The sequence below is a fragment of the Arvicanthis niloticus genome, chromosome 22 (genome assembly GCF_011762505.2).
Source record: "Arvicanthis niloticus isolate mArvNil1 chromosome 22, mArvNil1.pat.X, whole genome shotgun sequence".
NCBI lineage: Eukaryota > Metazoa > Chordata > Mammalia > Rodentia > Muridae > Arvicanthis > Arvicanthis niloticus.
Window position 1 is genome coordinate 521,922 of NC_133429.1, and position 26,482 is coordinate 548,403.

The 26,482-nt window shown below is 44.0% G+C and overlaps 1 protein-coding gene and 1 pseudogene across 4 annotated transcripts in view; one reads left to right on the forward strand and one right to left on the reverse strand.

Annotated features, from left to right (window-relative positions):
• Positions 1-259: 259 nt before the first annotated feature.
• Positions 260-26,482, forward strand: part of LOC143435759 (uncharacterized) — a 33,089-nt gene continuing 6,866 nt past the window's right edge. Inside the window, exons 1-3 of one of the 4 annotated variants that reach the window (XM_076919217.1) lie at positions 260-394; positions 4,161-4,336; positions 5,003-5,120. Coding sequence is in view for 1 of the 4 variants with exons in the window: in XM_076919215.1 (XP_076775330.1) it covers positions 4,310-4,336 (27 nt within the window). In the remaining 3 variants the exon portion in view is untranslated. Of the gene's footprint in view, positions 395-4,160; positions 4,337-5,002; positions 5,121-20,085; positions 20,206-26,482 lie in introns of those variants that run through there. The other 3 variants (XM_076919216.1, XM_076919215.1, XM_076919218.1) reach the window with 3 other exon arrangements.
• On the reverse strand, positions 20,038-25,901 carry LOC143435753 (tripartite motif-containing protein 44 pseudogene; annotated as a pseudogene).

Below are 26,482 nucleotides of genomic sequence, written 5' to 3' on the forward strand. Positions count from 1 at the left end.
TTAAGTTTGACTTGGCTGGGCTGGGCGCCCATACAGCTGTGAGGCAGTGGGTACATTGCAAGCCAGAGACCCTGTGCCTACTCGACGGAGGAGTGTCTACTGAGTGCAGGAAAAGTGCAGTTCAGGCCCAAGTTCAGGTCTGGGGCAGTTCTGTGCCTGAGGAGGATGCTGCAAACAGCAGTGCAATCGGTCCCTATGGGAGCTGTTCCTGTCACTCTAGCCTCACTAGCCAATCAAGAGATCCAGAGTTAGAATGGGGGCGGGCACTTCCGGTCCGCCATACTGCAGTCTTGGCTGAGGCTGTGTGGATGTGTGTAGTGGTTCCATGTGCTTTGCTGTGGCCTGTTGCCGGGCGCTGTGCGGAGAGCTGTGAGAGCTCGCAGCCGGAGCCATGGTGAGCTGTCCGAATGCGGGGCGGATCCGCGGGAGCCCGTGTGGCGTTCGTCCAGGGGCTGCGGGAATCAGCTCAGGCGTTGCTCCGTTGGTCCTGAGTGAGCGCTCGGGCTCCGAGTCTGGGGGCGGGAGCCTTGTGTAACCACAGCCGTGTTGTGACGTCACCACGCAGTGAGCGCCTCCGTGGCTTTTACCGTCTCCAGGGAAGGCAGATTTGCTGACTGGCAGAGTCTGGTTTCCCTTCTTCTAGAAGTTCTGCACTTGGCGCTTGGGTTCAGGTGCAGGATCCGTCTGCAGTTAACTCTGCTCTGACGTAATAAAGTCTGTGTCATCAACACATTCGCATGTGGATGCCGCTGTGGTGCAGTCACGTGTGTTAGTGACACAGACCCACTGTTTCCCGGCCTCAGGTGTCAGCACTGACCCAGTTTTAATTGTGTGGGTTTTTTCCTTCTCATATGTTGTCTATCTCTTTATTCTTTCCCAGAGAGTTTGTTTTTTCTTTGATTATTTGTATTTGCTTGGGTTGGTTGGTTGGTTGTGTATGGGGATTTGTATGTGTTTTGTTTGGGGGTTTTGTTTTGTTTTGTTTTGAAGCAGGGTTTTTCTGTGTAGACTAGGCTGGCCTGGAACTCACAGAAGTCCAGTTGCCTCTCCTTCCCCAGGGCTGAGATTAAAGGTGTGGGCCACCACTGTTTAGCCACAGTTCAGTTCTTACTGCAGCTGTATTTGACAATTGAAGTCAGAAGATGTCTCTGTGTGTACTATAGTTATTCAGTCTTTTGTTGATCAGTTTTCATTCATGAATACTGTTTCTCATCAGCTTTGTGTTGTTAGTAGCATAAATTGTTAGACTTTTCATTGGACCGATGCTATCTATAGCTCAAAATCTATATTTTAATATATTGGTATAATAGCCAAAATGACAGGAAACCACATAGCTTTTTACTCAAGGTTAGCTCAGCTCCCAGCTAAGGCAAGTCCATCCCAGTGTACCCCTGAGCCTTTTTCATGAGGAGCTTTTAAGCACAAAAACCGTGTTGATAACCTGAGTAAGGTAGTCCATGTACAGACTATCCCATAACTATGGACTCTGATGGATTAGGCCTTTGTTTTTATTGTTGGCAGGTGTGCTGTGTATGTGCCGCAGTTACAGTGTGAATGGTACTGTCATCATGGAGTCAGGGCCTTGTTACATTCCCCACTGATCTTAGTGAATGTGTCAAGTCATGGCTTCATCCTGTTTTAGTTTAAGATGTGAGGATCCACAGTTAATCCAATCAGAATGAGAATTAAAGGCCCAGTCGGTGCCAAAAACCAGAGTAGTTAGCCAGGGGACCAAGAAAACGGAGACTAGTATCAGTGTTATCCCTAACCATGGCAAGAATTTGTAAATTAGTTCTGGTTAACTAGCATAGAAACAACAGGGTTTTTTTTTTTTTCCCCCAAAGCCAAGTAAAAAAGAATAAACAGGACATTTAAAAAATAAAACAAACAACAAACATAGAAAAAAAAAGAAGTAAGATGAAGCCTTTTCAATTTTGCAGGATCATTTCTGTAAGGGACTCTAACTGTTGTTTTAATACAAAACTTTTAATAGCATTAGTTCCTGATCAACCTGTGTACTTAGTTTGTAAAGCATCCAAAGAGACAGATTTGGTCACACCATTAGTATATGCCCGCAAAGTAGTCTGGAAGGCTCAGCAGTACTGTTGGATATCCAGATGAATTAACTCATAAAGCAGAACATGAATACAGGTTGTTACTGTGAGCTTTGTCAGTCAATGGCTGAAAGTCTAGTATGTTCCTATACATAAGTGTGTCTAAGGAAAAGCAGGAATCTTGGCTGAATTCTGGCTGGGAATGTTTAACTCCATCTCCAGAGTCCCTTCCTGTGGAGTAGAGGCTGATTCCTTCCGTCTTTCCTGTTTCCCCAAGGCCAGAATCCTTTTAAGGGAATTTTTCTGGAATCCATCTGTTTTAGAAACCCTATTTTTGTAATGGAATTTTTCTTCTTTCTGGCAACCCGGCTGCAGGGCATGTGTAGAACTGTAAAGTCTCTATTTCTATCTGAACAGGTAAGCCCCTATATCTTTTCTTTCTGTAATACATCCTGACATTTAAAGTGGGCGTCAGTGAGCAAAGGTCAAAATGAATATGGGTTCCCGGCTTGTAGTTACATTAGCTAATATCTTCCTGGCGTATGTCTTTTTTACTTTCCTGAGGGCAGCAGGGGTTGTACCATGACCCTTTATTCATACCACATAAGACTCAGGTGGAGGTGGAGAGGCAGAGAGTGGAAGGACCTGGAGAACCAATGAAACTTTAATTTGAATTGGTCCATAGTCCAGATTCAGACATTTGGCCATATTTATAGCATCTACTTTTTGATCTGGCTATAGTGGATCCATGGTGTAATGCCAGCTACCTTGCCTTCCACAGAGTTCTTCCAGGTTAGGTGAGCTGTCCCTTTGGCTCCTCACTTGACCCGGACAGTATCATTAGACTGGAACCAGGGCATGCTGGTGGTAGACTGGCTGGTTCTCTCAGCCCAGTGAATAGTCTTTATGGAGGAGTGGACTGCACTTAGTCATGAATGGTTGGAGAATTCTGCCAAGTGTAGTTTCTGAGGCTGTGAAAGAGCATATTGCAGTACACTTCCCCCATACAGGGTGAAGCTGGCCAAAGAAAAGCAAAGGAAGGAGGCATATACATTCTTTGATTCATTCTAATGAGAACTTTGTTAAAGGTTTTTTGCTTGTTGTTTATTTTTTTTAATGTCCTGTTTATTCTTTTTACTTGGCCAGAAACTTAGAGGTCTGCAAGCACAATGAAGTTTTCGGTGTATGTCTAAAGTTTTAGCTAGTAATTGAGATATTTTGGCTATAAAAGCCAGGTCATTGTTAGACCCCATTACTAGGGAGAGGGCAAATCAGGGATCCAGTTCCTGAATGAGTTTTTTAAGCTATCGAGTGGTTTTAGTCCAGGTGGGTAAAAGGGTCCCCACCTGGACAATGTATGTATCTAAACTAGCAAGTGCTTCTTGTCCTTCCTCATGAAGCCAGCTCTTGGTGAAGTCGGTCTTCTCAGAGCTCTCGAGGCTCTGGGTCTCTTATTTGGGTCCTTTCCTAGCTAAGGGAAAGGATTCACTTTGTCACACAAGCCTGGCATCTGGCTGGGACATCCCATGCTGGGCTGTCCAGTCTAGGTATAACATACCTTGGTCTGAGCAACTCAGAAAGTTTTGTGGGCCCTAGATGGATAGCTTGGTGAAGGGTAATTACCAACTGTCCTGTCAGTTGTTTTGGGGAAATTGATATTTTTTATTGGCGTCCTCCATCAACTTGTGCGTTTGAGCTCTGCATTTCCTCTTTACCATGGAGCCTCAGTCTCGTGTATCGTCAGATGTCAGTGCACCCGTTGTTTGTAGGGCCCTTTGTCTGGCAGCCAGGTCAGAAGTCAGTAATGGAAGATAGCAATTTGTAGGGAAGCCAAATAGCCTCTAAGAGGGCCAAAAATTTTAATGTCCTTTTTCCCAGTGGTGAGAAGCCCTCTTTCTCTGTAGATTATACTGCGGACATGCTTGTTAGTAAAAGCATAGTGACTGTATTTGATGGTAGACTTTCCTTATTCCATGTGAGAGCCTGTGTCAGATTGATTAGTCTTGATTGCTAGGCTGAAGTTCCTGGCTGGTGCCCAGGTTGTTTCAGGTAGTGCATCTGTTGCAGCTCCCACTTAACCTGGTTTCATCTTTTATTTCCTGACAGTCATGGAGTAGCATCTATGTCAGAAGATAACTGAGTAGCCGAACTGTTGGCCATGAGTTTCTCAAACCAGACTGGAGGGTGAGCCCGGATAGGCCCTGGTACTGGAACACACAGGCATTTGACCGCCGGTATTTGGTGCTTCTTGCAGGATGGTGTCAACCGCTTCATGTGGCGCTGTGAGTATAGGATCTTGACCCGGAGTTACCGTGTTTGTTATGTTTCATTAAACTTGCGAAAACTGTTATGAAACATAATGCAAAAAGGGACGCCTGGCAGGCCTGTGCAAGGTGTGTCCCTGAGTAATGATGCCATGCAACAAATCTGGCACAGTGGAGGTTATTTGAGAGAAAGGAGGAGGGTGAGGGCCTGGAGAAGGGATGGAAACAGACAAGAAGACATGTAGACAGGCAGACAGATGAGAGCAGAACCATGAGGGCAGAAAAGGACAAAAAGAGGGAGAGATTGGCCAGGAAACAGAGAGCTGAAGTGGTGGGCAGTCCTTTCATATGTGTCCCATATCTGAGCATCTGGAGACAGCGACAGGAAATGGTGGCAGATGACATAAACTGTTGCTAGGTCCCTGGGAGGAGCCTACTGTAATCTCATATAAGCTAACATTTCTCCTTTTTTGTTTAATTCATCATTTTTAAATGATGAACTAGGAAGGGGTGATGGTGTGGCAGGAGTGAGGGTATTATGTTCTCTAGACTTCTTCCTGCTTACTCACTGAGGGCGGCATCTTTGGTTCAAATACACTTAGCCCAGGGAATGGCATGAATAGGTGTGGCTCTGTTGGAGGAAGTGTGTCAGTGTGGGAATGGGTTTTGAGACCCTCCTCCTAGTCTTCTCCTAGCAGCCTTCAGATGAAGATGTAGAACTCTCGTCTCCTCCTGCACCATGCCTGCCTGGATGCTGCCATGCTCTCCCACCTTGATGACAATGGACTGAATCTCTGAACCTGTAAGCCAGCCTCAATTAAATGTTGTCTCTTTTTTATAAGAGTTGCCTTGGTGATAGTCTCTTCACGGCATTGGAAACTAACTACAACAATGGACAAGTGGTGAGAGAGCTCTTTGTTTCGCTGCCGTCTGTGATCTGTGAGAATGTCTATGGCTAAGGAAAGTGCAGGCCCAGTTGAAGTAGTCTGTGAGGACAGAGTGGAGCACCCGTGAGTTGAAGTGGTCTGTGAGGACAGAGTGGAGCACCCGTGAGTTGAAGTGGTCTGTGAGGACAGAGTGGAGCACCGTGAGTTGAAGTAGTCTGTGAGGACAGAGTGGAGCACCCATGAGTTGCCACTCTGGGGCTCTCCTGGATGCAGATTTTGAGTAAACTCAGGATGCTGAAAAATATCTATATCTATATCTATATCTATATCTATCTATATCATATATATATATATATATATATATATATATGTATATATGGCAGAAGATAAAGTTAAGTAGGTTAGGGAGAATTATTTTTTCTTAGGTATATATTTGAAAGTTTTAGGTCCATGGTCTTGGTAGTTGGGGTGAGGGGAATCCCAAACTCAGGGAATGGGGGTGGAATCCCACCTTCAGGAATAGGTGGGAAACTCAGGCTGTTGAACGACAGGGGTTCTTATCTGGAGTCCGTTTGACCCATGAGAGGTGGATCCAAGTCAGTATCCTGAAGCTTATAAGAATATTGATTTTCAGTATGACTACAGACCATGAAAAAGGGACTTCTTCCCTCTGTCCAGAAGACTGGGTATATATAGATTTAGCACAATGAGAAACACTTTCAAGTCTATACTTAAAACAACGAAAGGAAACTTAAAATCTTGAGCTTGGAACTATGATAGTGGATCATATAGTAGAATGCTTTACCAGAGTTAGACTAATAATTTATCAGAACTCCATTAATCAGTGTTAGAACTGTGAACTTTTGAAGTCCTGATGCAACAGTAGCTAAGCGAGGGCTTTATTTTTTTTTTATATACCTGTAATCACTTTTCTTATCACCATTTAGGCTTTCATTTGCATTTACCAACCTTAAAACACCTTCTCAGACCCTAAACTATTCCCTTAGGTCCTCACTGTCAGTCCTGGGTCCTCACAGGGACTCCTCTAGTATATCCCTTTGTTGTTCTGTGCCATGGAGCTCCTGCAGCTTTGTGTGAGCCCCTTCACTCGTTCCAGCAGTTCATATATGGCATAGATGTGGGGTGGGCTAACTCAAAGCCCTGGATCTGGCTGGTAGCTGAGTTAGCCTGCCTGAAAGCTCTCCAGCACTGCACAGATTAAGGTGGGGTTAGCTCATCTGAATGCTGTAGCCAGCAGGGTGTGGGGCTAGCTTTCCTAGCTGCAGCAGGAGTCCAACTGGAGGAGGCCATCTCTTCTGCAACTCCACACTACCGCATGGCTGTCCAAACAGCTGGTCAGCTGCGAGCTCCTCCATGATCATGCCATCAGGGCTGGCTCACTCACAACCAGAGCTAGCTGTATTGTACTTCCTGGGGAGGTATGACCTGCTCTACCAAGCACTGCAGCAGGTGAGGGGTGGGACCAGCTCTGCATAGCCCTCAGACATGAATATGGCCCCAGTTGGCAGTGCAGACCAGATAATTCTGCATGGCCTTTGGTGGTAACACACCATGCCTGCTGCTGGGTCACACACTTGAACATGGTTTTCAGTGGCAACACGGGCCAGGACGTCACCATGGCCTCAGGTGGCATCACCACCTATTCATATCAGGCTGTTCCTTGGGAGCCCTGCTAGGATTGATCTCAGGGCTTCAAACATGCAAGGCAAGCACTCTGCAAACAACTATGTCCTTATCCCCTGCTTGGGTTGGGCGCTTTGGCTTTGGCTTTGGCTTTGGCTTTGGCTTCTTTGGCTTCTTTGGCTTCTTTGGCTTCTTTGGCTTCTTTGGCTTCTTTTTTTTTTTTTTTTTTTTTTTTTTTTGGCTTTTTGGCTTTTTTTGGCTTTTTGGCTTTTTTTTTTTTTGGCTTTTTGGCTTTTTGGCTTTTTTTGGCTTTTTGGCTTTTTGGCTTTTTGGCTTTGGCTTTGGCTTTGGCTTTGGCTTTGGTCTCTGCTCTCTCTGCTCTCTCTGCTCTCTCTCTGCTCTCTCTCTGCTCTGCTCTCTCTCTGCTTTGCTCTGCTCTGCTCTGCTCTGCTCTGCTCTGCTCTGCTCTGCTCTGCTCTGCTCTGCTCTGCTCTGCTCTGCTCTGCTCTGCTCTGCTCTGCTCTGCTCTGCTCTGCTCTGCTCTGCTCTTCCAAGACAGGGTTTCATTATGTAACTTTGATGTCTTGAAACTCACTATGTAGACCAGGCTAGCCTTGAATTCACAGAGATCCACCTATTTCTCCCTCTCTAGTGCTAGGATTAAAGTCATGAAACACTAAACTCAGTTTGGACCTCTTGACACAGTTTTATATTATAGCCAAGGATGGCCAAGGACTCCTTGTGTCTACTGACAGCCCAGACGCGCCTTGGACTGGAAGGAGCGCTGTTTGTTTCGGCCTTCCGACGTGCTGAGTCTATATCTGCACCACTGGGTGGGGCTTTTGTCTGTGGATGATAGAGATGAAATCCTGAGCCATGCTTGGTCAAACAGGAGTCACGTCAAGGATGGAGCTGCAGCTCAGCCCCAGCCACGCTCTGGGAGTCCTGTGAATAAGGGCAGTCTTGCTAGAACCTTTGATTCTTCTCTCCTCCTCCTGAAAAAAGCTACATACCAATTTTGACTTTCAGTTTTCATGGGTTCTTTTTATAATTTAATGTGCCAAAGAATGTCTTATAAACTTAAAGTCCAGAAGAAAGATAACCCCTAAATCACAATGAAAATACCCACCTTCAGGGTCAGGTACCCATTAAACTTAGGTAGAGATGGAGACAAAAGACAGCCTATTCAAGGACATAGTTACACGGCTCAAATTAAGTCCGTCCAGGGTTATGTCCGTCTTTTTCTGAGAATACAAACCTGTTCATAAATAAAGGTGCCAAGCCTGAGGAACTTGAGTCCAGGCCCCCACGTTTTCCCTGAGGTAGTCATGCCATGTTGCAGTGCATGTGTACAAGGGCACACGTACACAAGGACACACATACACATGCATAGCAAATAAATGTAAATAAAAATAAGTAGAACTAATAAAACTAAAAAATATTTTCAGTGTTTACTTATTTTCTTTTTTATTTCTCTCCCCTCTCCCTTTAGAAAGAGTCTCTCTCATAGATTCCTGCTTGCTTGCCTGAAAGTTGCTATGTAGACCAGATTAGTTGCTGCCTCCCCAATACTGGTACAGAAATGTTTGTCACCCATGCCCAGTCTCAGTTTTTGCTATTAAAATGTCACAACCTGGAGGATGTAACTTGGTAGGAAAAAATTCAAAGTTAACCTTGGCTACTTACTCAACTTGAAACCAACCTGGACTACTTGAGACCCTGACTCCTCACCCCCACCCCCAGAGTTAAAGTCCTTATGTGGTAGTGCACAAGTGTAGTGCCAGGACTCAGGAGGCAGAGACAGAAGGAGTGAAGCCAGTTCACCATATTATTCACATAGAGTTTCAGACCAATGAGGCCTACACAAGAAGACGTTGTCTGTGCCACCAAAATGACAAAAGATGTCGTAAACTATTAAAAAATAATCATACCTACAAGGTGGTAAGGTTTTTCTGAGACTAGTGACTTTGGTTTAATTCCTAGGACCCACATATTAACAACAACAACTACTCTTCCACATAGTTCTCTTCCTTGAGCATGTGTGCAACATTTAAATCACCAAACTTGGAAACCAGGTAGCTGTAGGTCAGGGGTAGCACACTTAGCCTAGCATATACAAACCCCTGGATCCCTCTGTTGCACCCACAGAATATCATATTGCCGATGATTCTCTGTATCTTCTTGAGTAACCCAGGCTAGTCTGCATGCTTGGATAACAGGTTGATACATTGTTTAAAATCTCAAGAGTCAGTGTAAAGACTGTCTAGTCAAGCATAAGTACTAACAGCAGATGCGTGAACTCTTGGTGCCCCGGGAGTTAAATCCAGGAAGACGTAAGCTCCGTGACTCCTTTCCATTCCACTCCACTACAGAAGTTACTCCTCAGGGTTTCTATTTTATCCACATTAAGGGGGGTCACCAGTGTCCAGTTATTTTTATGGAAACTTAACACAAGCTAGAGTCATCTGAAAGGAGGACGCCTCAATTCAGAAAATGACTTCATGAAATCAGGTTGCAGGCAAGCCTATAGGGTATTTTCTTAATTAGTGATTGGTGGGGAGGGCCCAGCCCATCATGGGTGGAGCTATTCTTGGATTGGTGGTTCTGCATTATGTAAGAAAGTAGGCTGAGCAAACCAGTAAGCCACGCCCTGATTATGTATAGCAATTTGCCAAAATATGATGTGTTCTGGTCTCTCCTGAATTTACTGTTTTTTCTACTGAAGTTGCTCTGACCTTGGTTTCTGAGCTATTAATGTCTGTGTACAGAGCAGTGTTGTGTGATTGCTCTGTGGATGATGTTTCCTGTTGCTGACTCGAAAGGGCCAACTTGAATTTGACATTAAAGGCCTGTAGGCCACTTCCCGACAGATGGATACCCTGTTTGTCCCTTGTTGTCTGCATTCATTAGTCCAGTGCCCACCTTTGTCACATCTTCTGCACATTCCAGAAGGCTCAGGCCTTCTTTTGGAATTAACTTGGCTCTGCCTACAGTCCTTTTGAAATGACCTTGCTTGCCACAGCTAAGCCGTTTGACAGTCTTTGGCTTTTTCTGAAACCTTTAGAGATTGCTTCTATTAAAGTTGCATTATAAGCATGAAATCCGACATCAGCTTTATTCCTAATCCATTCATCCATTCATCCATTGATGTTGATCCTGCCTTTAGAGGCCTGATCAGGTTCTTACATTTAAAATTAACATTTGCAAAAGCCAAAGATTTGATCAATACTTGCCTAATCAATACCTGCCTAGTTTCAGATGCTCTTCTATTGGCTGCTCAAGTTGATCTTTGTAAAACGTCAGCGAATGCTTCCTTTGGACCTTGTATGATTTTAGTAAACGGCTCAGACTGTTTTACTGTTTCTTCAGCCTTGTCCCATGCACTGAACGCTACTGTGCAGTATAGCTCCAAGGTAGCACTGTCATCTTCAGCCTGCGTTGTTACCTCACTGTATTCACCTTCCCTTAGCCACCATTCTTGGGAAATACTGATGCCTCTTGTCCTGTTTCTCTGATCCATCTCTTTACCTTCTTTTTCCCACCATGACCATCATTGTAACTGAGCAGAAGCTTCTCGTACTGGGTTTTTTCCCCATATCTTTCCAGTCTTAGGGGATTACTCTATTTTTGAATTGCCTAAGAAATTACAGATTCTTTAATTTTTTTAACTATAGCGTTTCTACAGGATGCCATCCTATTTCTTCATAACTTTTGGGGTGGCTGTCATCTGTTGGTATTTGTCACATAGCAACTGGAAAAGGTAAAGTTGGTTTTCTAACTGACCTTCTTGAATTTCATTATACAGTGGCCCAGTGGGCTCTTGTTTTAATTCCTCTGTATCTATCTTAGTATCTTTTTCATTTTTACTTAAAAGTTTTTCTAATTTTTCATTTAAGGTTTGTCTCATCAATCCACTTCTCGTATTTTTCTTCTATCTCTAAAGTTATTTTTGTTTGTTTGGGTTTTTTGTTGTTTTTTGTTTTGTTTTGTTTTGTTTTTGAGAAGGCATAGAAATCTACTATGAATATACATTAAGAATATTCATATTAATGAATCCACATTAAGAATGTCAGAATGATAGAAATCCTAATTGGTATTGAGCAACCCCAGTAAAATCATTAATCTTTCCATTTTCTGTCTGTATTTCTTTTTTTTTTTCTTTTCTTTTTTTTGGAAGTGAGTTGTCATTTTTATTCTAATGGCTAATAAGATAAATCTCAAGCAAAGTCTAGTCAGGAAAGAACAGAGGGTCACTTTCCAGTGAACAGTGGAACAATGAGGTAAGAGTAAGGACCATTGTAAACATACGCACATTACATACAGAACACTGGCAGATCCTATTTCATAAAACAAATACCATTAATTTTAAAAAATCACAGATTAACGCAAACACAGTAGTAGTACAAAGTTCCAACACCTTATTCTCACCATTACGCAGATCAGTTGTACCAAAATACAACAAAACGTAACACAGAAATATTGAAACTAAGTGGCATCATAGATAAATAGGCCCAGAAAAAGTTTACAGTACACTTCATCCAAACTCTGCATCTGTCTGTATTTCTAAACCATCTAAGATAGCATTATATAGGCTTCAAACGTCATGTGTTGCTGTGTTTTTCATTGTTACCTGTCTTCCCCTTTCTCATTTTACTTAACTCAGTCTGTAAGGACTTCCCAGGTGTCTTATGAAGTCCAGTGACTTTCCCACTTTTGCTGCTGTTTCCATGTATCTGCAGCTGCCGTCCTGCTCTGTGAGCTCCTGTGAGTGCAGGCTCCTTCTGCCTCTCAGCTAGCACGTGCTGGCTGGTGGCTCTGCCTCCCCTCGGGTTCCTCCAGAGCTGAGCTTCATGCCAGCTGGCAACTGCACCAACCCACCCTAGCTCTGGGAAAATGGTGCCAGTGGCTGCACCATGCACTGGTACACCATTCCTGAGAAATGCCTGTGGTTTCAGCCTGCTGTGTCTATAGCTGCTGGCTCAAGGAACTGTTGTTTCCAGGAAGTGTTTTCCATGGGCCACCACTTGAGCCTCACCTCTGACAAGAAGTGTGCAGGCTTCTCAGAGCGGTGTGTGCTCTTGGAAGTCTTGGCTGTGGGGCTGTGCCCTGAGGTTCTGGTTTCCTGTTCCACTGGCACCTCAACAGCCACTGCTCAAGTGCCCAGTGGCTGACCATGCTGTACCACAAGTTATAAGAGAACCACACATCTCAACTCAAAGCAGCCTGCCTACTGCCACAGGGAAGTGTACTGGTTGCTAGGTAACCATTTCCCTTCCCCCTCTCTGCTCCCCCCCCAAGTCTTCCTTGCCTGGCTTGGCCTAATGTATGACTCTACCTAAGTTTGGATTATATGCACCTGCATTGCTGGCCAATTATAACCATATAGACTTTCTTTGGACCCCCAGCTCCCAAGTAATGACGTTGAGACCTTTTATCATTTATGAAACTTTAGGCTTAATTTGCTCGTGTTTCCAACTGGCTCCTAGAACTTAACTCGTTTATATTAATCTGTGTTCTGCCATGTTACTTCTCTTTAGCTTCACAAAGCTGATGTCCTCCATGTCCCACTGACAAATCTTGCCTTGCCTTACTCTTTCCCCAAGTTCCTATCTCTGCTGGAACCTGCATAACCTCTCCTCCTCAGTCATTCATCTCTTTATCAAACCAACCAGAAAGTGTTAGAGTGTTTCCAAGACATGATGCAGCCATACACAGTGCATAAGAAGATCACCCACCACAGGCTCTTCACAGCACCTTCAAGTGATGTAGCCATTAGTCTGTCTTACTCCTTACTGTGTTTTAAGTAAGCCTTGAGGTGCCAAAGCCACAACAAATGGTATTAAGATTCAAAAAGGTGGATATTCTTTTCCTATGAGTTATTAATAACCCAGTGTAACATAGATACTGTTTTCTCCTTGTCTGAACTCCTGAGATTACAAGCAGCTTTATGTAATAATAGGAATCACGGTGGGCTTCTTCTTACATGGCACATGGTACTCAGGAAACCCTTTACCAAGTGAGCTCACAACCTACCAGTCAGAAATATAAGTGCTGCATGTCTTTAATTCCAGCACTGAGGACATAGGAACAGGGGGGTAGGTAAATGTGAGGCCAGCTTAGTCTGCAGAGTTCCAGGACAGCCAGGGCTACACAGAGAAACCCTGTCTCAAAAATGATAGATAGGTAGATAGATAGATAGATAGATAGATAGATAGATAGATAGATAGATAGATAGAGACAGACAGACAGACAGACAGGCTGGCCGGCCAGGCATGATGGCCACACTTTTAATCCCAGCCCTCAAGAGGCAAAGACTAGCAGATCTCTGGATTCAAGGCTTTAAGCCATCCAGAGCTACAGAATGAAACCCTCTCTCAAACACCAATAGGAAATGTCAGTGACAAAAGTAAAACCAGTCTTTGGAGCCTGCTTTTAGAGAGAGCACCAAATCCTCCCTTGAGTCCATTAGGTGTGCAAAGAAGGAAAAAGGGCTACCTTTTCTCTACATTCATTTTGCATCTATATGTCCAGTTTTCGTTGCCTCCTGACAGTGATTAAACAATTCCCTGTTTCCAGAGCTACACACAGCAGATGAGAATAGTCACCTTCCATCGGGGTGAGGCTGTGCTCTGGAGCTTCAGTGATCATCTTCTAAGAACCAGATAGATGCCCTGAAGATGGACAGTGACACATCTCAACCGAGAACAGTTATGCATGAGTGCTCACCCCTGTTCCTTTTGTACTGAAACCTAGAACTCCCACCTATAGCCCGGGACTGTTTGTGCAATGAGCCAGCACTTGACCAACTAAGTTACATTCCCAGACCTATGTAATTAAATTATCACATCTCTGCAGCAGAAGAATGACCTTGTAATTTGGATTTTTTTCCTAGGAGCTGGAATTGAAGCCTTGAGTTGCCACACCCTGGTTCAGTCTCCATCCCTATTCTTAAGCTTTCCTGGTCTTTTTCATTTATATACAGCAGACCCTTGTGGAGCCTACCCTGGTGGGTCTGCCTAGGTCACGGTTTTGTCTGAAAGCCTTGGTAACAACAGATTATGTCTCTCTAGCTGGGTTAGATCCTACCATTCAGACTGTTTGCCTCTGTGTAATGGAGGTGTCTGTCGTGTTGTCTGCAGCTGACATCTCCCAGTCACTGTGTAATGGAGGTGTCTGTCGTGTTGTCTGCAGCTGACATCTCCCCATCACTGTGTAATGGAGGTGTCTGTCGTGTTGTCTGCAGCTGACATCTCCCCGTCACTGTGTAATGGAGGTGTCTGTTGTGTTTGTCTGTGGCTGACATCTCCCCATCACTGTGTAATGGAGGTGTCTGTTGTGTTTGTCTGTGGCTGACATCTCCCCGTCACTGTGTAATGGAGGTGTCTGTCGTGTTGTCTGCAGCTGACATCTCCCAGTCACTGTGTAATGGAGGTGTGTGTCGTGTTTGTCTGTGGCTGACATCTCCCCGTCACTGTGTAATGGAGGTGTGTGTCGTGTTTGTCTGTGGCTGACATCTCCCCGTCACTGTGTAATGGAGGTGTCTGTCGTGTTTGTCTGCAGCTGACATCTCCCCATCACTGTGTAATGGAGGTGTCTGTCGTGTTGTCTGTGGCTGACATCTCCCCGTCACTGTGTAATGGAGGTGTCTGTCGTGTTGTCTGCAGCTGACATCTCCCCGTCACTGTGTAATGGAGGTGTCTGTTGTGTTTGTCTGTGGCTGACATCTCCCCATCACTGTGTAATGGAGGTGTCTGTTGTGTTTGTCTGTGGCTGACATCTCCCCGTCACTGTGTAATGGAGGTGTCTGTCGTGTTGTCTGCAGCTGACATCTCCCAGTCACTGTGTAATGGAGGTGTGTGTCGTGTTTGTCTGTGGCTGACATCTCCCCGTCACTGTGTAATGGAGGTGTGTGTCGTGTTTGTCTGTGGCTGACATCTCCCCGTCACTGTGTAATGGAGGTGTCTGTCGTGTTTGTCTGCAGCTGACATCTCCCCATCACTGTGTAATGGAGGTGTCTGTCGTGTTGTCTGTGGCTGACATCTCCCCGTCACTGTGTAATGGAGGTGTCTGTCGTGTTTGTCTGTGGCTGACATCTCCCCGTCACTGTGTAATGGAGGTGTCTGTCATGTTGTCTGCAGCTGACATCTCCCCGTCACTGTGTAATGGAGGTGTCTGTCGTGTTGTCTGCAGCTGACATCTCCCAGTCACTGTGTAATGGAGGTGTGTGTCGTGTTTGTCTGTGGCTGACATCTCCCCGTCACTGTGTAATGGAGGTGTCTGTCGTGTTTGTCTGTGGCTGACATCTCCCCGTCACTGTGTAATGGAGGTGTCTGTTGTGTTGTCTGTGGCTGACATCTCCCAGTCACTGTGTAATGGAGGTGTCTGTCGTGTTGTCTGTGGCTGACATCTCCCCGTCACTGTGTAATGGAGGTGTGTGTCATATTTGTCTGCGGCTGACATCTCCCCGTTCACACCTCCACAACTAAAACAAGGCCTGCTTCAGTTTGTGTTGCTCAAGACCACCCTACCCCCAAACTGCTCCCATCACCAAACTCTCCCCCACCCATTCCTCCCCCACCTTCTGCTCTTTTACTCATCTGCCACCCTCCTCCCTGCTTCTCCCCCTCCTGCGCTTCCCAGTCTTCTCTTCTCCCCAGCTGTTCTCTGTTAAATACTCCCCTTATCCAGTCCTCCTGAAGTGGTTTTCCTTTCTATCAGTGAGGCAAGATTGGTTTATTTGCTCTATAAATACTCCTTAGGTATTAAACGCCTCTCCTTTACCTTATTCCTTTAGTTGAAAGTCACTGACAAACTAATCTGTGTCCCACATGTTCCTCCTCCACTGAAAAAGCCTTCCATCTTCTGGGCCTGATAGTCAAAGATGTGTTGCCATGGAGACCAAAGGTCCCTGGGACAACTGTCTACATAGTGGACTATGAACTAGTCTCTGTCATTTTTAATTGATACGTATAGGCAATTTGGATTTTACTTCCTGCTATAATTTATCCTTTTCAGATCTCTCTTTGCATCAATGGCTAGGCTGTCAGATTGATAACAGAAAACCGGCTCCTTCCTTCAAAGCTGTAGCCACCTTATTAGTCCATTTCATATGTAAATATCAAGCCATGCTTTTTCTAGATCTACTGGGTCTCTTTTTATGAAGTAGATTTCAGTAAACATTAATGATAATACATTTAAGACGTTCATCTTTTGGAGTAAGGAGAGAAGATGAAGGAGAGGAGAAACTAGATGATGAGAGAGAGAAAGAGAGAGGGGGCATGGAGGCAGATGTTCACAGGTCTCCACCAGTCAAAGATAGTCTTTATATCTAGGTTGGGTATTGGATTACCCTTCTGATTGAGCATTACCAAACTTATAAATCCTTTGATTAACATTTAAAAAAAATTGTATAAAAGCAAAAAGGAAAGGGGGGCATGGGACAGGGGTTTTCTAGGGAGGGGAAATGGGGAAAGGGGATGGCATCTTAAATGTAAATAAAATAAAATGAAAAAAAAAAGACGTTCATCTTTTATAAACTAAAAATTTCATGTAAGTTTCAGGGAGTCAAGGGATTCCTAAGACTTGGATCCACTTCTCACAAGTCAAATGGATTACACACAAGGATCGCCAGTCGATAGCCTATTTCCTCACCTGTTTATTCCTGGGGGTAGGATCTAGTCCCCTTTCAGTGGTCTTGGAGTGATGGCTGGAATTTTTTTTTTTTTTTTTTTTTTTTGTATTTCCAGTAATAGTTTATTGATTTCCAAATGCACAGGGTCGCCAAGTCTGAACATCCTGGGATAGCAGGATGTTCAGACTTACAAAATAATTTACAGTATGAAAATGATATACTGAAACATCAACTCAGATATGTAATTCCCTTGAAAGATTGAGTGTTCCCTTGTTTAGTGTAAAGGGTGGAAGGGGAAGATGACTAAGGAGGGAATGTGACTGTGCTCACGAAAACAGGCAGAAGACAATGGATTCGTTGGTTCTACCCACTCATGCGCTGTGGCCTGGCACTGTAAAGACTGGTCAGGTTTAACTTCCATGAAGTATAAATGATTGGTCCCCTAAAGCCACATCAAGCCCAGAATGGACACTGGCTATTTTCCCAACAGTGCACTCCAAGTGTCTTCATCTATTTTCACTTTCCTGCGCTGGTCCTTGTTCTAGTGTTTCTGCTCAGCCTCAAACAGTAATGGGAAACCGAGGGATCCAAACGATCTCTTGTATGATTTGGGGATACCTGGCTCCCATGGCTCTCGGAACTCCCTAAGACGGTGGGCCTCAGAAACACTGATGGCTGAAGGCAGCCTCAGTGAACTGTGTAGTCTGTCTGTGGGCCTTTTCTCTTAGGGCAGGGCTGGACTTGATTTATAATGTGACTTTTGCCTTTAAACAAACAAAAAAATCTAGATGTGCTCAGCACATAGTAAACATGCAACCAATTTACTGAGAAGTGTGTACTGAACAGCTACTTCATGAAAGATGTTCACAGGTCTCCACCAGTCAAAGATAGTCTTTATATCTAGGTTGGGTATTGGATTACCCTTCTGATTGAGCATTACCAAACTTATAAATCCTTTGATTAACATTTAAAAAAAATTGTATAAAAGCAAAAAGGAAAGGGGGGCATGGGACAGGGGTTTTCTAGGGAGGGGAAATGGGGAAAGGGGATGGCATCTTAAATGTAAATAAAATAAAATGAAAAAAAAAAGACGTTCACCTCCAACTCTCTCTAAAAACTTTATACTCTTGAAGGCCTTTATTTTCCTTTGTGGGGATTTACCAAAAAGAAAGGCCTCCCTAGCTCCTGGAAGAAAGCTTAAGTTAACAATGAATACTACAACATCTACCAGAGCAGAGGACTAAGGCCATCCTGATGCTTTGAAAAAGAATTCATAGTGTGAATGGAGAACTGGGGAACTGAAAGCCTCTCTCTCAATCTGTAGGTGAGTCGTGGTGTGGGACAGAGGGCTGACTACAGTGTTCAAAACTGGTTCCATTGTTTGCTAGCAACTACAGACAAGTGACTTGTTCTCTGCACATCTACAGAGGCTCATAGCCTGTCCTAAGGTTACTTCCTCTTACTGACTGTCAGAGCTGAGAAATCAAGCACTTCTTAAAACTGCCCTAGATATAGTGGTATCAAACCAATGAACAAATACTCTCAGCACTCAGAAACTTAACATTCAGAAGGTATCCAGGGCTTGGCTGGAGGACCCAACTTATTTTAGAGACACTCATGATGATTTGGGTAAACCCTGCTGTCCACAGTCCATCAGGACACATACAACTCTGACACTCTTAACTCACACTGACCTGGAAAGGCAAGAAGCTTCGTTCACCATGGGGCACAAGGCCAAGCAAGAGGTCAAAGCTCTGAGGACGAAGCTGATACCAGTACAGAAAGCATCCTAGTTCTTACATTGATAAATGCTGCTACTAGGAACTTAAGGATCTGGGCAGGGGCTGCTGTGCTGTGTTTAATGCTTTCCTGGTTAAAGTTTTATCAGGTGCTGAAGCCATCAGGAGCCCATAAAGTGACTAGGAAACCCTCTCTAAGTAAAGGAGAAATGCTTTCCTTGAGGATTCCAGAGAGATGATAATTTGTAGAGACAGGTTGGCCAATTTTCTTATATTTCTGTTTATAACCACTGCACGTAAATGCTTAGGTTCCCCCAAACACTGACTTACAGTAATAGCATGATTAGGTGGAGAGGCAACGATCTGTTCATTGCTAATATAAGGTCAACATGTAAAGATCAATGATTACTGGGGAAAGACAATACAAGCTTCCAAATTGTCAAGTCTTTTCAATCTTCTGATATTCTACACTCTTTCTAGAATGGTCTGTCTTTTAAAATTTTGTTAGAACAGGTTATCATTGGAGGTTGTTAACTCAAGATATATTAAATTCTCCAGTCTTTGCAGACAGATGGTAAAGCACCAAAATTGTCTGAGCCATCTCCTAGCCACCAGTTTGGGGAAAAGTGTATATATCTTTTGATCTCACGCTCTTCTCTGCCCCAATATCCTGTAGTGAGCTAGGGTAATCCTAGCCTAGAACATAGACGCTTGGCAGTTTTCTGGCCTCAAAGGGATAAATCATTTTCTAGCATGCACAGGGTTGAACAATGACATAAATAGGACTCCTACAATCAGCATATGTTGTTTCTGCCTTAGAACTATCCTGTACACACACATGTTAGCTGCCCCTAAAGCTTTGTGATAAGTACACAGGCAGGCTGGCTGACGGGAAAAGGGAGCTTTACTCCAAGGTGGACCTCATGGATCTGGAAGTCTAGACCTTAGTCAACAGCAACCCCAAGGCTGCTTGAATCTAGCTCAGTAAGAATCTCAAAGTGAACATAAAAATACCACACAATCAGAGAAGAGGGAATCGCTGTCCACTTAAAATCAGAGTTTTCTTCCAAGTCTCCTATTTTATCTTAGTAGTTTAAGTGTATGGACATTCTCTTCTATAACCTAAGTGTTTGTTCTATTAAAAAATATAGTTATCCTCTGACTTCAAATCATTTGGAAAGAAAAACCGATGTCTCAAAAAGATATGGTGCTTGTGAGCTTGCAGTTGGGTATCTCCCAGCACACTACTACTTCCTTGACCCTGAAAAGTATGGTTGTAAGAGACTGCGATCTGGGAGTGTGAGAAGGCTAAGAAATCCAGTTCTGGGGCATGCCTAGACATGCTACATAAAGGAGAGAACTTGGGTGTGTGAGGTGAACTGAAGGCCTGCTGCAGCGGAAGGGAGGACTCCAATTATAGTAAATACAGGGAATGTTGGCTAGCAGCCAGGGAGTGGCAAGGATTCCCCTCACAGTGCACTGACCAACACAGACTAACCTCGGAGTGTAACTGCTAAGTTTTACAGTGACAATCTCCACCTGCCAATATACATGCCAGCCTTTTTTGTTGTGACAGGCCCGTTAATCCACACAGCTGGCCCAAGAATTCAGGTTTTTATCAGATGCTTTAGTGACCATTTTAGAAAATTCATGCAATCTGAATTCTGAAACACTGATTTCAACTTTTAATCAGATTTCTTTACCTCACCCCAGTCTTTAAGGTCATTTCCTTTTTACCTTTTCAATCATTTTTTCCATTTCCACAGCACTGAATTATGAATTTTACGTCCTCGATAACCCCACATGCTAAAAATAGCTTCTTTCTAGCTCTGGACTCTTCTCCAACCCTACTTTAACTCAGCTGCCCTAACACTGTTCACAGAGGCAGAACTGGACTATGATAGACTGCCTACTGAGTCAGTTTGGCCCCATTGAACATATTTGCTTTCAACCTCAGTACAAACAAAGCAGGTTTTCTGTTTGCAGGTAAGGAAAACTGATTTCCTTTTGAGATGTTCTAGAACCTTCCTAAGGAAGTGATACTGTTGACTTGCACAATATTCCAGGGGCTGGCTTTCCTGAGTAAGTTCAAAGCAGCCATTGGGGGTTATTTGAAGAGCCCTCCAAATAGATCAAAGGGGCTCTTCCCATGACCTACCACAAGGGAACAAGAAGCACACAGTCAGTATGCATACAACCCCTGGTCCCTTGGAAACATGTGAGCCCGCTGTGGTTCTGGGGACATATCCAGTGGAAGAAGTTTGTTGCTGGGCAGCTTTCACAGATATCAGAAGCCATTACATACACGCTGTCACATACACACGGGGAAGGGGTATTTTCTGCAGGGAATGGTAAGTCTTCATGTGTCCTCTTCTTCACTGGCACCAGTGGGTCCTTCCTCATCACCCTCTGCCTTTGGCTCAGCTGATTCATTAGAGGTATCGAGTTGTTCCTTGGCCTGGGCCATCCGAGTCATCAACCTATCCATGTGAGATTGGATGTCCACTAAATGAAGGCCTTCTGCTCCTTATCAGCAATCACTTTCTGAACTTTCTTAAATCCTTGCTGTATAAATACCTTCATTTGGTCCCGAGTTACTTTAGGATCTGAGCTCTTGAACTTTAACCTTTCCACCAACTCTATCATAGCCGCCTTCAGTCCACCAGAATCTTTGCTTCTCAGTTCTTCGAAGGCTTCATCTAGCGTGGACAGCTGGTGGCCCCGGTGAGCCCCAATGACTGGACACAGGACACAGATGAGCTGCCTATCTTCCTGGCAATAGGTGCTCAAATCCAGCCCTTGGTCTGGACACTTCCTCTTGGCCACTCTCTCCGCTTCCATCTCTATTTCGGGGTCAAATTCGCTTTCTGCCTCAGTTTCTCCTTCTGCCTGAGATTCTCCTTCTTGGTTGTCTTCCTCTGCCTCACTTTCCTGCTCATCTTCCATCTCTTCCTCGCTGTCTTCTTCGCTCTCCTCATCACTCTCGTCCTCACTGTCTTCCTCTGTCTCGCTCTCTTTCTCCGACTCACTGTCTACCTCGGACTCGCTCTCTTCTTCCCCCACCTCGCTCTCTACCTCGCCTTCGGCCTCCCCTTTGGCCTCGACGTCTTCGGGGAGCGCGTAGTCCCCGCTGGCTGGCGGAGTCCAAGCCTGGGCGCCATGGACGTACGCAGCCAGGCGGTGGCTGAGGAACTTCTGGCGATGCGCTTCGGCGTGGCGGCGGCAGTAACAGAAGCCGCAGTCGCGGCACACCTCCTCCGCGATGGCTGCAATTTAAGACTTTCAGATTTCAACTAGTTAAAATAGTTGAGTTAAACTTGAAACCTTCATAGCCTTGAGTATCTCTTCAGCAGATGTAGCTTCTGGCTGTCATTGTCTACAGCAGCAGCTTACACACACCAAGACTGCCTATCATTGCTTCCACCAGACCTGACCCAAGGGTCCCCAAGTTCTCAAAGGGAACTGAGCAGCTAGGGAAACAAAGACTCATACCATGTACTCAGAGAAAAGATGCATGACTTCCGAGGCCTCCAATTGTTTAATCTCCCCTTAGACTGGATAGAGAAGGTTGTTTTAAGGAAGCCTATCATCCACCCAGAGAAGTTGCCTCCCAAAGAATTAGAGTAAATATTTTTCTTTTGTCTGTCTCTTTCTGTGTTTCTCTTGTTTTTTCTTTTTCCTTCTTTCTCTCTGCTTTCATTAGTATCTTTCTTTCAGAGTGCTTACCTACTTGGGCTATATTCCTGTCATGGTTTTGTATGTTTGAATCTTTGGTCCCCAATTAGTAGGACTAACTGTAAAGTTAAAAGGTATATCCTTGCTTCTATGAGGGTGCTCCCCCACCTACCCACTTGCACCTCACTGCCCTGGCATTCCCCTACACTGAGGCATGGAGCCTTCACAGGACCAAGGGCCTCCCTTCCCATTGATGCCCAACAAGGCCATCCTCTGCTACATATGGAGCTGGAGCCATGGGTCCTTCCATGTGTACTCTTTGGTTGGTGGTTTAGTCCCTGAGACCTCTGGGGGGTCTGCTTGGTTGATATTGTTGTTCTTCCTATGGGGTTGCAAACTCCTTCAGCTCCTCCAGTCCTTTAACTCCTCCATTGGGGCTCCTGTGCTCAGTACAATGGTTGACTGCAAGCATCCACCTCTGTATTTGTCAGGCTCTGGCAGAGCCTCTCAGGAGACTGCTATATCAGGCTCCTGTCAGCAAGCACTTCTTGGCATCCACAATTGTGTCTGGTTTGGTGACTGTATGTGGGATGGATCCTCAGGTGGACCAGTCACTGGATGGCCTTTCCTTCAGTCTCTGCTCCACACTTTGTCTCCATATTTCCTCCTGTATTTTGTTCCCCCTTCTAAGAAGGACCAAAGCACCTACACTTTGGTTTCCTTCTTCTTGAGCTACATGTGGTATGTGAATTGTATCTTGGGAACTTCGAGCTTTTGGGCTAATATCCACTTATCAGTGAGCGCATACCATGTGTGTTCTTTTGTGATTGGGTTACCTCACTCAGGATGATATTTTCTAGCTCTATCCATTTGCCTAAGAATTTCATAAAGTCATTGTTTTTAATAGCTGAGTAATACTCCATTGTGTAAATGTACCACATTTTCTGTATCCATTCCTCTCTTGAAGGACATCTGGGTTCTTTCCAGCTTCTGGCTATTATAAATAAGGCTGCTATGAACATAGTGAACCATGTGCCCTTATTACATGTTGGAGCATCTTCTGGGTATATGCCCAGGAGTGGTATAGCTGGGTCCTCAAGTAGTGCTATGTCCATTTTTCTGAGGAACCACCAGACTGATTTCCAGAGTGGTTGTACCAGCTTGCAATCTCACCAACAATGGAGGAGTGTTCCTCTTTCTCCACATCCTCACCAGCATCTGCTGTCACCTGAGTTTTTGATCTTAGCCATTCTGACTGGTATGAAGTGGAATCTCAGGATCGTTTTGATTTGCATTTCCCTGATGACAAAGGATGTTGAACATTTCTTAAGGTGCTTCTCGGCCATTCAAGTTTCCTCAGTTGAGAATTCTTTGTTTAGCTGTGTACCCCAGTTTTTTTTGTTTTGTTTTGTTTTTTGGTTTTTTTTGTTTTTTTTTGTTTTTTTTGGTTTTTTGAGACAGGGTTTCTCTGTGTAGTCCTGGCTGTCCTGGAACTCACTCTATAGACCAGGCTGGCCTTGAACTCAGAAATCCGCCTGCCTCTGCCTCCCAAGTGCTGGGATTAAAGGCGTGCGCCACCACAGCCCGGCGTACCCCAGTTTTAATAGAGTTATTTGATTCTCTGGAGTCTAACCTCTTGAGTTCTTTGTATATATTGGATATTAGCCCTCTATCAGTTGGAAGATTGGTAAAGATCTTTTCCCAATCTGTTGGTTGCCGTTTTGTCCTATTGAGAGTGTCCTTTGCCTTACAGAAGCTTTGCGATTTTATAAGTCCCATTTTTTAATTGTTGATCTTAGAGCATAAGCTATTGGTGTTCTGTTCAGGAAGGTTTCCCCTGTGCCCATGTGTTCAAGGGGTTTATTTCTGGGTCTTCAATTTTGTTTCATTTATCTACCTTCCTGTCTCTGTACCAATACCATGCAGTTTTTATCACTATTGCTCTGTAATACAGCTTGAGGTCAGGAATGGTGATTACCTCAGAAGTTATTTTATTGTTGAGGATAGTCTTCGATATCCTGGGTTTTTTGTTATTCCAAATGAATTTGAAAATTGCTCTTTCTATCTCTATGAAGAATTGATTTGGAATTTTGATGGGGATTGCATTGAATCTGTAGATTGCTTTCGGCAAGATGGCCTTTCTTACTATACTAATCCTGTCAATCCATGAGCATGGGAGATCTTTCCATCTTCTGAGATTATTTCTTTCTTGAGAGACTTGAAATTTTTGTCATACAGATCTTTCACTGGCTTGCTTAGAGTCACACCAAGGTATTTTATATTATTTGTGACTATTATGAAGGGTGTCATTTTCCTACTTTCTTTCTCAGCCTGCTTATCCTTTGAGTTGAGGAAGGCTACTGATTTGTGAGAATTAATTTTATATCCAGCCACTTTGCTGAAGTTATCAGGCTTAGGAGTTCTCTGGTGGAAGTTTTGGGGTCACTTAAGTATACTATCATATCATCTGCAAATAGTGAAATTTTGACTTCTTCCTTTCCAATCTGTATCCCTCTGACCTCCTTTTGTTGTCTAATTGCTCTGGCTAGGACTTTGAGTACTATATTGAATAGGGAGAGAGAGAGAGGGAGGGGGCAGCATTGTCTAGTCTCTGATTTTAGTGGGACTGCTTCAAGTTTCTTTCAATTTAGTTTGATGTTGGCTACTGGCTTGCTGTATATTGCTTTTACTATGTTTAGGTATGGGCCTTGAATTCCCGGTCTTTCTAAGACTTTTACCATGAAGGGGTGTTGAATGTTGTCAAATGCTTTCTCAGGAATTCTGGGTCAAAAATGTAAAGATGGATTAATTACTCCATCCCTCCACTGGGGGCCCCTCTCTCAACTAAAGGTGATCTCTTCAGTTTCATCTCCCCAATTTTGGCTATTTTGGCTAAAGTTACCCACACTGAGTCCTGGGCACCTCTCACCTTCCCAGGGCTCTAGGACCTACAGTCACATATTTCTATTCATTCTGTTGGCCCTCTGGGCTTCTGTCCTGCCTCCCCCTGTACCTCATCCTGCTCCTCTTTTCTCCTCCCCTTTCCTACCCTGCTGGTCCCTCCTCCCTCTGCCTCCCGAGATTACTTTGTTCTGCCTTCTAAGTGGGATTGAAGCATCCTCATTTGGGCCTCCCTTCTTGTTAAACGTCCTGCATTCTGTGGGTTGTATCGTGGGTATTCTGTACTTCCCTGACTAATACCCACTCATCAGTGACGACAAAACATGCATGTCTATGTGGGTCCTCACTCAGGATGATGTTTTCTAGTTCCATCTGTTTGCGTCCAAAATTCATGATGCCCTCCTTTTTAATAGCTGAGTACTATTCTACTGTATAAATTAACCACATTTTCTGTATTGATGCTTTGGTTGAGCAACATCTGAATTGCTTCTAGTTTCTGGCTATTATGAATAAGGCTGCCATGAACATAGTGGAGCATGTGTCCTTGTGGTATGATAGGGCATCTTTTGGGTTTATGCCCAGGAGCTAGGACTTCAGGTAGAATTATTTTCAATTATCTGAGGAACCACCAGATTGATTTCCAGAGTGGTTTTAGCAGTTTGCAATCCCACCAGCAATGGAGGAGTGTTCCTCTTTCTCCATATCCTCCACAGCACGTGCTGTCACTTGAGTTTTTGATCTTAGCCATTCTGTTTGGTGTATGGGGGAATCTCAGTGTTGTTTTGATTTGCAGTTAGTTCCCTCGTGACTAAAGATGTTGAATATTTCTTTAGGTACTTCTCAGTCATTTGAGATTCCTGTGTTGAGAATTCTGTTTAGCTCTGTACCCCATTTTTTAGTTGGGTTATTTGGTTTTTTGGAGACTAACTTCCTGAGTTCTTTATATATTTTGGATATTATCCCTCTGTATGATGTAGGGTTAGTGAAGATCTTTTCCCAATCTGCAGGTTGCTATTCTGACTTATTGACGTGTCCTTTGCCTTACAGAAGCTTTTCAGTTGCATGAGGTTGCATTTATCAATTGTTTGTCTTAGAGCCTGAGCCATTTGGTGTTTTGATCAGGAAATTTTCCCCTGTGCCATTGTGTTTGAGGCTCTTTCTTTTCTTTAGATTCAGCATAATCTGGTTTTATGTTGAAGATCGTGATCTACTTGGACTTAAGCTTTGTGCAAGTGATAAATATGGATCAATTTGCATTCTCCTACGTGTAGAATGCCAGGAAGACCTGATAGAACCGTTTGTTGAAGATGCTTTCTATTTTCCACTGTCTGCTTTGTCTTCTTTGTCAAAGATCAAATAGCCATAGGTGTGTGGATCATGAGTTCTATTCCATGGGTTGGCCTGTGTGTCTCTGTGCTAATACAATGCTTTTTGGTTTAGGTTGTTTTGTTTTGTTTTTTTTTGTTTTGTTTTGTTTTGTTTTGTTTTTGATCACTGTTGTTCTCTAGTGCAGCTTGAGGTCAGGGATGGTGATTTCCCCCAGAAGTTGTGTTATTGTTGAGAAGTTTTTTTCATGATGCTTTTTTTTTTCTTTTTCCTAATGAAGTTGAGAATTGTTCTTTCCATGACTGTGAGGAGTTCTGTTGGAATTTTGATGGGGATTGCATTGAATCTGTAGATTGTTTTT